Below are 14180 nucleotides of genomic sequence, written 5' to 3' on the forward strand. Positions count from 1 at the left end.
GATCCAACCCCAAAGTGAACACAGAGCGTTCAGCAACAGATCCAAACTCTGCAGGCCAGGCCCATCTGTGCTGACTGGCGCCATATCTGGGCCGCGGCGAGCTGCAAAACAGCTCGCAATCGAATTCAGCATGCGCATTCCAGAGCTGCAGAAATGCCTGCTGGGGAATGCACAGTGGCCTGTCCGCTCCACTCGCCGATTGACTAATCAATGCAGCATTAGATGGAAACAGTTCCACCCTTCAGAAACGGCGGGGGCTGCGATCCTCAGCACTGGAGTGTCTCACATGTCCCTGGCTGTCTGCCACGCAGCCAGTCAGCAGGAGCGACTGGGCCAGTCAGCTTCCTGAGCTGTTGACCGACATACAGAGGGTGAATGAGTGGTTTTTAAAGGGAGACGCGGCCCAAACGGCTTAGGAGCAGGAGATCTGACCTGGCAGTGTGTCCCCCCAGTTTTCCCACCCACCCCAGAAAGGATGATCGTGAAATGGATGGTACAGGCCTCCCTGATGGATGAACACACCAGAAAACAGGGATCGTGGCCTCTGCCACAGCACAAGAAAGGATTTCAATTGCTTGTCTTTATTCCAGCTGCCTGGTCTGCTGACAGGGCTTCGACCTAGTGCGTGTGACTGTAAAGGGGGCGCTAGCCCCAGCCAGCTGCTAAACTGGATGGGTGTAAGGGGGCTATTAGCCCTTTACTGAAACTTAGTGGGTCTTTTTGGCTGGCATCCCTCAGCACCAAAGGACAGGGGACGGGTCGGTGAGGAAGCAGGACCCTGAGACGGACAGACCCCAGGGCCCGTGGGGCGAGGCCAACGCTCCAGGTCAGCCTGACTGACAGGGCGGGGCAGGCCAATGAGGGGGCCGGGGGCGGGGGGGGGTCCCGTCCTTTGTGTGAGCTGAAGCTGCTGGGGCAGAGCTAAGGACAGAGCAGCCGGCAGCTGGGAGGCCAGAGAAGAAGTCCAGGGAGCTGCACTGAGCAGGGTGGAGCTGGGGCTGGAGCTGGGTGCGGTGAGCAGCTGAGGAGAGCTAGCGGGCGCTGTGCAGGGTCCGGCGCACGGAGACGCCCCAACCAAGGTGTGTTGCATACTGGACTGGTAGGGGGGGCGATGCTGGGGAGAAGGGCCCTGCCCGCTAGAGCCGGAAGGCACGTGGCCACCGCCAGAGCCTGTCCCCCACCCGCGGCCCCCCTACAGTGCAGCCAGGGCCTGGGCAGGAGGCCTGCGACGTGAGAGACAGACTGTGAACGTCCCTCACACCCCAGAGACTCCGTGTGGGGTGTCCCCGGGCTCACGGGGCAGCGTTGGGTGTGTCCCTTTAACCTTCCTCCTCCTTCTTTTCTTAATTGATAGCTGTTTAACAAATTGTATTTGCTTTGAACTGTATGCAATGACCAGTGGGTCAGGGAAGCACCCAGTGTGCCCTCCCCCCTGTCCTAAGTGACCAGGAAAAGATGGGGGGGTCGAGCCCCCAGGAATCCTGGACCCAGCCTTGTCGGGGTTACAGGGACCCCGCCACAGGAGAGTGGGAGGGGATCCCTCAAGGTCAGGCAGACCTCTGGGTAAAGGAAGTGGGAGCGAGGACTTAGATCCTTCTGCTGACCAATTCCACCGGCGTAGTGTATGAGCCAGGAAAGTTCTCCACAATAACGGGACCATTCCCCCGTTTACACCTGCATTGGATCCAAGGAGGGGGTTGGGCCCCAATGCGTTTGTATGGGGGCTGCAGAAGGAAATCAGAAACAGGCACTATCCCACTGGCAGGGCGGTGCTGAATTGCTCAGGAGCTCAGGGACTCGTACGCAAGAAACCGTCCTCCTTGAAGCAGACCAGAGCTTTCCCCAGTCGTGCCACTCCTCCCTGTAAGGTCCTGGGGGGTTACTCTAGCCCAGAGCTGCAGTATTCTCCCACAGCATGAGATAGATGTGATGGAAAAACCCCAAACACTCAGACCCACCCCCATCTCCCTTGAGATGGGACACACCAACATCTCCTTACTCCCTTCCCCATACACACAAACTCTGAAAGCCAGGGTGAGCATCCTCAGCCCGGCGGGGCCCTATTCTCTCTCCCTACCTGACAGCTCTGTTTTGGACCTGTTAGCTGGGAGATGCCTCTTGGGCAATAGGCTGCAATTTGCAAAGGGCCCTAAGAGAGTTAGATGCCCAGCTACCATTGAGTATCCCAGCCTCAGTCCCCTACTTCCTCTAAAAAACACTGGCATGCTCAACGGGGCAATGCACAAGTTTGGCACTTCCCCTGGGATTATCCCCAAGGGGTCTGTTGCCACAGCGACTCTTCCCTGCTTTGTTCCTGAAGGCACGCGGGTCCTAGGCATGCAATGCACGGGGGCTTTCCACCTCCATTTAATCAGGCGATCAGTGGAGTCAGGCCACCTGGCTAAATACACACACCAAGGCTATTCCAGCCCGGCACCTCCTGAAGCAGTACATTGTAGCACACTCTGTTAAAATGAAACCACATTAGCCTTGACAGGAAACCTTGAATTGTGACCGTCTGAAGGAAATGCCATTAATTACTGTTCCCATCACACCATGAAAGATCAAACGCTGTGGATCAGTTTTAATTGGCTATTGATTTCTTACGTTATTACCTACGGTTGGGCAGAGATGCCGTCAGACGTACTGGATGCCGCTGATTATTCTCACTGGCAGCTGGGATTAAAAGCAGCGGGTGCACACTTCCTGATCTGTGATGGATTGCTGCAGCGGGCCAACAAAAATCGTTGGCAGGATGAATGGCTGTGCTTTGCTTGTCTCTAGCGCTACTGAGCTGCAGAGCAATTGCTGGTGTGAAGGCAAACATCCTCAGAGACTGCAGGCCAAGCAAAGGGGTTAAAGCTTCCAGGAACCTGAGGATTTAGTGCTTATAAAATGGAGGGACTGACAGCAACGAGGCAGGGCGAGTCAGAGAAGCTGAAGAGTGCTTATGTTACGGCACACCTTGCTCTGCTAGTCCAGGGCCCACACACGGCTCTGCCAGTGCCCCTCAGTCCTAACCTACACAGCCACGGCTGGGCTAGTCACATCGTACACAAGGCTGCTTAAAAAACCCCAGTACCCCCCGTGTATGCTAACTGAACAGAAGCCAAGGACAACGGCAACCCTGCCCGCCTGACCTGCTCATCGGCCTCCCCGAACGCCACTCCCCTCTGAGCTGATCTGCTGATTCTCTTCCCCAGAGCGGGATGCTCTCTCATTAGCTGGTGACACTCAGTCGTTTAACAGGAGATTATTACCCTCCCTCCCGAACCCAAACGCCACCTTAATCCACAAACACTGACTTTCCCTAATTGCGCCTTGACAGAGAGGGAGATGAACTCCCCCTGAATGGCCGTTTAATTGATGGCCGAGTTCCAAGCTGCCACTCACTCTGCTCAGCGGCTTGAGCCCCAAGGAGACGCACGCCGGCTATTGTGATAGGATATATGTATGTATGTATGCTCCCATGCTACTCCCTCCCCAACTCCGCTCGCCAGAACCACCTCTCCTCCTCTGAATGAGCCAGGAGCACAAACCACTGCAAGGAGCTGACTGCATTCCTTCTTCAGTCACCTTTCAGCCCCCGCTTGCTCTCTTTCTCGCGCTCTCTCTCTCTCTCTTGTTGTTAAAGTAAAGTTTATTGGGTAAGAACGTGATTGGAGCCCTGTGTCTTTTGGGGAAAAATGGCCTCAAGGAGGTTGCAATCAGCCATATCCTAGGGGTAGAATCAGGGACATAGCCTGCTTCTTGAGAGGGGCAAGAATTTATCCCTTAGACCACAAATACCCAGTTCTCCTACTGAGGAGGTTGGGGCAAGGTTAGTACTTGGATGGGAGATCAGCAAGGAAAAATCCAGGTAAGAGATGGAGCTTCAGTCCGTGTTGCTCTTCCCTGGAAGGTTATACGGATCAATGGTTTGGTCTGATGCTAGGATCACTGAGCTGCTAGCTGTCCTGTCCATCTGTGTTACCGAGAGATCAGGTAATGCTTTTTAGATCAGTAGGAGTGTGGTCTTATCCTGTCCTGGCCTTACTCCAACTCAGGAGAGGCCATCTGCCTACTTGAGATTCCCCCAGATGTTCAGCTGGATGAGACACTCTTCACTTGCTGCCAAAAACTTATGTTGTATTGCTGGTGAAGAGCTGATGCGTGCCGCTCCAGATGTGGCTGCATTCCAGTGGTGGGTGAAGGGATCCCTAAGCAGTGTGTGGTGAGGCTAAGCTACTTCCATTTCCAATCTGTGGATGACAGATTATAGAGAGGTGCAAGAAATAGGAATCCATTATTGTATTGCAAACATAACGTCACACTCCAGGGTGGGTTGTGGGAAGCAAGGATTGAACTGGGGATCTCAGCACCTGAGCATCCGCTGCTTGAACTAACACACTCTGTTAGCCATGCCTGTAGCAGGCTGAGCAACCTCTGTGTGGCCTCCCCAGCTCAACCCAAAGGGCACCACACTGAGTGGGCACGGCTTGCACAAAGATTAGTCCTCATATCAGAGACCCAACTTTCCAAACCGGCTGGCTAAGCTACGTGCACAAATCCCACATTTGCCAATGCAGCTGAGGAAATTGCACGTGCAATTTAAACCAACCTCTTGAGCCTTTGGCCTACCAGCCCCAGTTCCATATTGTGAAGACGCTGGGTGCATAAATGGCCATGAAATTCTGCCTTTGCCTATGTGCTGGCTTTTGTGCCACATGAATAACCAGCCAGGGGCCTGGGGCTTAGTGAAGAGGAGACCAGGCAGAGCTAAGGAGGCTGCAGGACATGCAGACAGCAGAGGGAAGACACCGAATGGGTGCGAGAGTGGCCATCGGCGCCGCACCTGCGACAAGGAAACCCAGGTAGCAGCAAGCCCTGGTGGAGATTTGGGGCCCTGGGTTTGACACAGGCTAGGATGGGCAGTCTGGGTAGGCAGTAAGAAGCAGGACACAGGAAGTGGGCCCGTCCAGCGTGTGCAGCAACCTCAGGATGAGTCTGTGCACCAGATGCCGCCCGTCTGAATAGTGTCATTTCTCTTAACGAAGCACTGGACAGTCCCAGTGCGTGTCTGGGTCACCGTCCTATTGACAGATAAGAACACAGGTCAATGGCACTGGAGCAGGAAGTGTTTCTAACCTCCCTTCCCTCCAAGAGCAGGACTGGGGCAGAAACTAAACACAGTGGGCCAAATTCTCCTCCCAGTTAGTCTGGGGCAGCTTCATTAAAAACAACAGGGTGGCAGGGGCATAAGTGAGAGGAGAATTTTGGATGGCTGCATTTACAGTGAGAGCCACTTGGCAAGTCCCAGCATAGGCCTCACTTGTCACTTGGTTCAACACAGAGGTAATGAAAGCACGGCCCCGTGGCTAGCAGCTGCCCTTTCCCTGCGACTTCAGCAAGGGCAAAACGAGCAGGCTGGAATTGCTGCTGAATACAGGCATAATGGTTATTGATCCCTCACGAAAGACAGACACAAGCAAACAGTAGAGTAGGCGGCCTGGCCGTGGGATTTTTTTTTTTTTTTTTTAATTATGGACATTGAGAGAAATTGGGGTGAAGGCCCCTGTTGTCTCAGACATCAGCTCTCCATATTTAATATGGGCCAACTGATCTCTCTTTCTCTCTCTCTCTCTCTCACACACACACACACACACACACACACACACACACTTTCTCTGTGGTTTACTGGATTGTGTCCAATAGTTGGGAGGAGGAGCAGCTCATTGCACGGATTAACTATCGGTATGCTGGACCCCTTCCCACCTCCTTTTGGGTGAACTGAAAACACACTGGCCCGGGGATTTCTGTCACGCTCGAATTCCTGTAAGCCTGGCAGGCAAAAGGTTAGGGGATTAGCGGCAGCCAGCAGCGACTGTGGGGGGCGCCTGGGAAGGTGAAGGCTGCTCTTTCTCCGGCTTATTGCCTAAACCTGACAGCTTTGATTACTGGTGATGTCAGTGGTGATGCAAAGGGCGACGCGCCACAAAAGGCCAGGAGGAGAGGAGAAATTGAGCCCAGATTCTTAAAAACAATCACATTTAAACTCCCTGTTCGTCAATGATCAGCTCATTTTGTTCTCCGCCGACCGCAGGGAAATACTTATCTCCCATTGACAGATCAGCTAATCAGGTTCCCTCAGCTTTCCAGCCTTATCACAGCCACGATAATCATGTTACTGACATCCATGAGCCAGGGCTTTCCACTTCCATCAACAGCCAAGAAGATGTGCTAACCGGATACGCACACGGGACCAGATTTCCTCCTCCTCCCCCCACTCCCCAAACAGGGACGGAAGGACAGCATGAAGTGCCGCTGTGCTCAGGTCATGGCATTCTCTCGCGTTCCACTTTGACACTCTCTTTTCCTTTATGATGCCCCTGATCCCCAGTGGGAAAGTGAAGATCAAAGTGTGTGATGAGTTAACTTAGCCTCTGTGCTCCAGCAGAGTTGCTGAGAACTGAAGGTAGTGGGCCCTGCCCATTTCTAGAGGAAATCCCATTATACCTATGGAGGGATGAGCCTGGCCCTGGTGTTGGCAAGTCTGTAAGGCCAGGACATGTCCTGGGAGGGTGCTGCTGGCAGTGGGGGTCATACATGCTAACTAAGCCCAGGCACAAGGGGGCTCAGTGCCTGGAACTCCCTCCCGGGTGCCAGGGTTTCTCAGACTCTTATCCTGGACTTTTCAAACAGGGGATCTCATCCGCGCAACTCCTGTCAGTGTCAAGGGAAGCACCTGGCTGAAATCCCAGGCAGCTCTCCATCCAGCCCGTTCCTTCCACGCCCAGGGAAAATCTATCTGGGCAAGGGAGCTTATTCTTGGCTCTGCTCCGCCTCACTCCCAGGCAGTTTCCACGGTGTTTGTACAGCGACAAAGCAGAGCAACTGATCGTGCTCAAGAGCGTTTGTCTCCAGTCCCACAGCCGGGTGACCTGCAGGCCTGTTATCTGACAGCCTGAGCGTCTGTGTCTGAGGCACAGGAGCACATTCCGAGCTGGGCCGACGTATCTTAGAGTGGAGTTGGCACGGATCATGCCTCTGTTATACCATCTCTTGCTGCAGCAAATATTAAGGCTGTTGCAGGCACAGGCATGAATCCCAAAGCTTCTCCGCCTCAGGGAGCGCGTGCTCAGCCTGGTGCACCTGTTACCAGGCGTAGCCCCTTTTAAGGCCACGGTTTTGGGAATTTTAGTGGCCAGGGTAACTGCCCAGGGAAAGAGCAGAGGCCCAGGCTCCAGTGTGGAGCTTGGCAAGAGCCAAGTGGACTGTGGTAAGCCCAGGAACAAGACCTGCAGGAAGTCTTCCTAGGGAGAAGCGGGGAGCGACCATGAAGTCCTAGGCAAAGACCAGGAAGGACCTGGGAGGGGCCTGGAAGCAGGCTGAATTTTGCCGATTGCTGTTAACAAGCATGATGCCAGAAAGGGAGATTTTCACGACAGACCAGTTGTGTAGCGTTCACTTGGCCACGAGAAGGGAAACCGAGGCACAGCAGCCAAAGGTACAGTGACCTTCTAATATCATCTCTGCAGGCGACCAGCTTGAAACCGCCTTCCTGGCATTCGATACTGTGCATGAAACTTGGACCATCCTCCCCTTGAGATGATAGCCACCCACTCCTTCGCCTCTCTGCCACTTGGTCTCCCATTCCCGTGTGCTGCACTTCCAGGCCTGGTCCCTCACTGACCCTTCCTTGTGCTTTTCCACCGGCTGGGTCATTTTCCATTATGCTGCTCAGTCATCCTGTACCCCTCTCCCTTCACCTCATCTCATTTCCCCTTAAAGCCACCTTTGTCTCTTTCTCTTGTGATTGTCTCTTTCCCTCTGCATACGCTGTGTGTTAATGCATTACACTGTCGCAAAGTGACATCAGGGATCAGAGCCGTCCCTGCCCACGGGAAACCGGCACAGCTCTGGCCTGTTATCTGCATGACACAAACACCCAGCAGCTGCTCGGTTTTGCACATCACTGCTCCAGAGCGGCACCAACGTCAGCCACCTCATATACATATATATATATATATATATATACATATAACGCAGCCACCTCATGTACACAAACTCTCTTGCCCTATTGAGAGAGACTGGCCGGAATGAGTAGCTCCCTGCCTCTTGGACGGCTGTTTGAAATCCGAACCCAGTTCCAGATTGGAAATTTGCAGGCACAGAGACACAAACCCAATGTCTCAGAAGCAAACCACCCGACCCTTTGGGGTGCTCAAGGTCAGAGGTGGATGGAAGGAAGAGAGCCCCTTGGGCAAAGGTATTAAGGGATCTGTAGGAGAGTCTCTAGTGGAACGGGACTGGGGGAGGTGGAGCTGAGCTAAGGCAGACGGAGGCAGGAGATGAGGGGCCAAGCGGAGGAAGCAGATGCTTTTCTTGCAGAGGATGCACAACAGCCCCTGTACTTTCTCCTCCTGGCAGCTGGGGGAGGAGGGGGGGGGCAGTAGCTCCGTCAGCCAGCCTAGGGGAGGGGGGCTGGAGAGTGAGGGGGAAGGAGAGGCACAGAAGCTTCAAGAGCCACTGGCATTTGCCAACCTCGCTGCCCTGTTCAAAATCCAGATCCAGAGGTTGTGCTTCAAGCCCTCCCTGGATCTGAGTAATTGAGGAGCTGCAGCTGCCTAGAATAGGGGTGCCATGGGGTCCTGACACCCGCCCTGCAGCTGCTCTCCATGGTCCACCCTAGATACAGAGGTGCAGCCTGGGGCAGGCCAGCCTGGGGGTTTACTGATCCCTCTGCTGTTCCCCTGGAGTGGCTTGTCATTGGTGCTCAAGTCAAGCATCAAGAGATTTCTGTCTCTCTGCCGAGGAAGTGCAGGCAGATGCTCTGGATGTGAGCGGGATCAGGGAGCTCTGGGTTGTAAGACTCCCATCGTGAGAACTCTAGCACCATACAATGTGCAGCGTGATCTGATTTGTGTTGGGAGCTCTGGGCTGCTCTTAATTTGAACCTTCTTGGGGAATCTGGATTTCTTCCCCTCTATTGCGGCCACGGCTGGGGCACAGGCTCCGTCACGCACCTCCCCACCCTTCAAAAACGCACATATTACTTCCACTCCTTCCTTGGAAGCGGGGTCCCCTCTCCTACAGCTGGCAGGATGCAGGAGATTGGGTCTCCAGCTGCAAGGCCCAAGACCCAGCATACGCCGTGCCCCAAAGAAATGGCTGGGCCCCAAATTTTCATGATCTGTCTCTGGTTGTGGGCATTATATTTTCCCTGTGGATATCAGGTGTAGCCCTCAGTCGCCTGCCAAGCTGCCAAAGAAGCCTTTAGTCTAGCAAACTTTGGGCACCCCCAAGCAAGGGCTATTCTGGGCGTGAAAGGAAAGTGTTTTCTCAGCCTTGTGCTCAGTGATAACCCATGTTTCGCAGTCAGCCCAGTGCCCTCAGATCCCTTACACAGCTGAAAAATAATGCCCTGGTGTTACTGTGTAAGGGGCTTCATTTTATAGCCTTGGACCCTCACTGCATTTGCCCATGGGACATTCCAGATCCCACGCCATCCCAGGAATGGAAAATACCTCAAGGTTGATGAGATCTTCAGGATCAGGTTATGTCTGTAAATTGGGTGCGGCAATGGCCAAGGGGGCGGCTGCATCCAAACGGATCTGTATAGCAGCCAGGCTCATTCTCCGTGTGCCATCTCCTGCTCCTTCCTGCGGAGGGAGTCAGCGGGCTGCATCCCCTGGCCTGCGAAATTCATTCACCCACCTATACAGACAATGTCCATGAAGCCGTACATTCCATAGCAGATCTGGAAGAGCAGGTCCTGGCGCTGCCATTTGGCGGAAGGACTGAAGGTAGACCAGATGAGCCACGAGATACTGGCGATGAGGAAGAGGGAACCCAAGATGGCTGCCGCTATCTGAACCTTCTCAATGACTGTCAGAGAGATGGCCTGCCACTGCGAGGGGAGGAAGGGAAGGGAGGAAGGGGAATGACATTCAGGGACAGAGAGAGGGGGAAGGAGAGGAAAAAGACAGGAGATTAGTTCCTTGGTGAACACCAGCATTTGATACCCACATGGTGGCTTCCCATCCCAATGTGCTTTACAACTTGATAGACAAACTCTACACACGGATCACTTCAACCTCTGACATACAGCCACCTCTGGGATGGAGTACAGCAGCTGTTTTACAGGGCACAACCACGTCCCACATTTTTGTTCTGGAAGCAAAGAAGAATCCGGGCTCCAACTGAAACTGCAAAGGCAATCTAGGGAACCAGAGGGCAAATACTGGAGATGAACTATGGCCAGACACTGAGGGTAACAGTCTTTGTTCTCATGACAAGTACAGTGGTGTGATGATTTGGTGGATCTCTTCATACAATTTATGAATTCTGGTTGATAGTATCAAGCTGCTGCTATGAAGATTGCTGTATCATGGAATGCCGCTGTGTAAAATGTAGAATCCACCATGGGCTGACAGGGCTTGTTGCATGCACCCACTGGAATAGGGACAATGGAGAATAGTTAACCTTAATGACTGTACTCTGACCACACAACGGGTATGCTAAGGAGGCTGACTGAATTTAGGAGAACTAGCCCTCCCCAGCTGCTCAACAGGCAGCTAAGATTTGGAGAGTGGAAAATTGCCAGCAGCAGAACAAAAGAATCACGTGTTGTTGGTGGACATATAAATGCGAGAGACTCATGAGCCAAACAGGAAGTTTTGGGGAGGAGAGAAGAAGAGATGAGCATGCTTTTGTAGCAAAGGGGTCCTGTTTAACTGTGAACAGCCCAACTCAGAAAATGACAGCTGGGGTGGAGAGGGAGCCATGTTTCAGAAGAGACAGCATGTAGCTGCAGAGGAAGTTTCCTGGGCATCCCAGAGGTTTTCCCCAGATCCAAAGATCTCTCCACAGTGGTGAGGAAACAGGCAGAGAAGTGCATAAAGTCCTGTCTATTATTTTGTCTTGATCTGTATATCTCTTGTGCTGTTATGTAAAGAGCAATGGATCCTGTGCAAAATCTGTGTGTCATGTGTTACACCTATCACATGCTCTTGAAGAGTTAAGCTGTGGACCCAGAACACCCACGTGTCTGGAACTCTGGGACAGAGTTTAAGCTACTGGGAAGTCTGAGGAATCAGTAATGGTCCCAGGGGCTAGGCAGTTGGTCTGCAGTGGTCTCAGCTCCCAGGAAGGGGTGCTAGACAGAGGACCGGCATCCCAAGAGTGTGTCCAGAGATCCCGAGGTAGGGGCAGTGCATGGACTCTGTTCAGTCTCTGGAGGCTGAAAGCACACGGGAGCCAACATTTGGATCCCCTCACAGTAGTCCGGTGAATGTCGACGAGGGGGCACTCCACTGGATCTGTGACAAGTGGGACATTAACGACTCCGTGCCGCAGGATCTCAGTTGATACATCACCTAGCAGCAGGAACTCATGGTGTCCCTGTCACCATGCTGGGGACACTGGTGCGGTACAGACTATGGAGGGCATGTCACATCAGGCGCCACCAGCACTGCTTCCTGCAGCGCCTAGTTATCCCTTGGAGGCCTCCCCTCCGAGCACTGAGCCGGCTCGGTGCTGTTTTGCTTGTGAAATCTGACAGGGTCGCAGTGCAAGGTGGGATCTCGCTGTAGGCAATGCATGCCATGCAAAACAGTACAAACAACTCAAGCCATCGGGCAAGGCTCCCTTTGCATCAGGGGCATGGCATGTTTGCGCTGCGTTAGAAGGTGAATAGCAGAGCTTCTTCTGAAGCAAAGCCCATTTGGTATGTCAAAATTGCTTCACACGATACACACGGATGCCACATGACAAATATCTCAAGGCCCAGATTCTGATCCATGACACCACTGAAAATCCACATGAAATCCACTGACTTCAATGGAGTTACCAGAATTTACATGGGTGCAGCTCAGGGCAGCGTCCTGCCATTCCAATGTAGAATTAAATGTTGAAATTGCCAGATGCCTCCTTGAGTTATATAGCAAGACTGGTAAACTGGGGCAAGCAAACAATATGCATTTGTATCTGACTGAATGTAACATATGCATCTTTGAACAAAGAATGTAGGCCATAATTACAGAATGGGGGACTGTATCCTGGAAAGCAGGGACTCAGAAAATGTTTTGGGGGTCTTGGTGGTTAATCAGCTGAACATGAGCTCCCCGTGTGATGCTGTGGCCAAAAGAGCTAATGAGGTCCTGGGATGTATAAACAGGGGAATCTCGAGTAGGAGCAGAGAGGTTATTTTACCTCTGTATTTGGCACTGGTATGACTGCTGCCAGAATCCTGTGTTTAGTTCTGGTGCCCACACTTTAAGCAGGACCTTGATAAATTGGAGAGGGATGGGAGAAAAGCCATGAGAATGATTAACAGATGAAGAAAACATGCCTCATGGTGATAGACTCAAAGAGCTCAATCTATTTTGACTAACAAAGAGAAGGTTAAGAGATGACTTGATTATAAGTACCTACACGGGGAACAAATTTTAATAATGGGCTCATCAGTCTAGCAGAGAAAGCTCTAACATGACCCAGTGGCTGGAAGTTGAAGCTAGACATATTTGGACTGGAAACAAGGTGTACATTTTTAAAGATGAGAATAATTAACCATTGGAACAATTTACCAAGGGTCGTGGTGGATTCTCCATCATCGACAATTTTTAAATCAAGTTCAGATTTTTTTTAAAAAGATACATATTAGCAGTTATTTCCGGGAATTTCTCTGGCCTGTGTTATACAGCAGGTTAGACTAGATGATCACAATGGTCCCTTCTGGCCTTGGAATCTATGAAACTATTAATCTTCCAGTAACTGTACATTAAAAATGCCCCTGTAGAGAGATGCTGTGGAATTCCTTGGAACCTGGGCCTGAGAAAGGGTCACGACGCCACTGCTGGGCAGAACCAGGCCCTACAGGCCAAACTGCCTGGCAACAGAGGGGCGGAGCCAAGGCAGGAAGGGGAAGTATAAAAGGCCAGCCTAGAAGCTCAGTAGAGAGGAAGTTACTGCTGGAGGCAGAGATGTCTTCCTGCAAGCTGCCACTTGGGCCTGATGCCAACCGAGCAGCTGTTTGGAGCAACCGCCCCACCGAGCGGAGCCTCCAAAACCTGCCTGGATTGCCAGGCCCTAGTGACTGGACAGGGCTGCCGAGCCCTAGTAGCTGGAATGAGCCACCTGAGACCCCTGGGTGGGAAGTACCCCCTGAGGCTGGCCCTGACCTGGAGGAGCTGCCTGATGCTGGGGGACCCCGGGAGCTGAGAGGACCCTGTGGACTGGAGGAACTCCTGGGACCTGGAGGAGCTGCCTTCTGCTGAGGAGTTCCTGGACCTGCTGCCAGTCGACAGGGAGGGACTTGTGGGCCTGCCACTCACAGTATACCCCAGTGACCCAGGGGGAAACTGAGGCACACAGGTACCTGGGGACCAGGGGGAGGAAGTGGCCCAGGGACAGCTGGCTTGCAAGCAGCTGAGTCAGGGGCTAAGCCCCCTCAGTGTGTTGCAGCTGGAGCCCTGCTGATTCAGTGGCAAATTGCCACTGCTAGGGCCCTGGTCTGGGATGCAGTGGAGATGGGTGGGCCTGCATGCTCCTTCCCCCTTCCCTAACCACCCTGTGAGGGAGTGCTGTTCTCTGCGGATGCCAGGCCGGAGGCCCCAGACTATTGTACAAGCCCTGCCTGTGGGAAGGCCGGGGCTGCTGACTACCCAACCAGCCCTGCCCAGCTTGCGGGCCAAGGACTGCAAACTGCTTGCCTGCCCCGCCCTGCCTGAGGGCTGGGGCTGAAGACTTGATTATTCCTCCTAAAGGGAGACGCTGTGGCCGGTGCCACCAGCTTACAGCCCCTTATTACTATGGGAAGAAGCTGTTGTCCACTAAGGCTTCAAGTAGCATCCAACTGTAACAAACATAGGGTCTGACCCTACTGCCATTGACTTGAGGGAGTGCAGAATCAGTCTCCATTTATTATCAAGGTTCTGATGTGTCCGAATAAATGGCAACTCTAGGAAGAAAAGGCCATATCTCTCTCAGTATGCATCGGTAACTGATATGGTTTTATTGCTGGTCACTCCTTGACCCATTTTTTTTTTTTTAAATGGAAGGTAAGCTTGATACAAAAAGAAAATGTATACAGTAGTTCACAGCCCCCACAGGAAATGGCCCTTAATGAGATCAGTCAGGGGCGCTGGTTATTTGTCTGTGCCAGCCAACTGCATCATTTCATTTTCAAAGGGAGACAATGA

At 52.8% G+C, this 14180-nt stretch overlaps 1 protein-coding gene across 1 annotated transcript in view; it reads right to left on the reverse strand.

The window, feature by feature from the left end:
- The window catches only part of MARCHF4 (membrane associated ring-CH-type finger 4), a 143644-nt gene that overhangs the window by 14692 nt on the left and 114772 nt on the right, over positions 1-14180 (reverse strand). The window contains exon 3 of the mRNA XM_067570113.1: positions 9697-9889. Coding sequence (XP_067426214.1) covers positions 9697-9889 — 193 coding nt within the window. The remainder of the gene's footprint in view (positions 1-9696; positions 9890-14180) is intronic.

This window comes from Emydura macquarii, unplaced genomic scaffold, assembly GCF_026122565.2.
Source record: "Emydura macquarii macquarii isolate MOO-44397 ecotype Brisbane River unplaced genomic scaffold, CSIRO-AGI_Emac_v2 contig_2988, whole genome shotgun sequence".
NCBI classification, from domain to species: domain Eukaryota; kingdom Metazoa; phylum Chordata; order Testudines; family Chelidae; genus Emydura; species Emydura macquarii.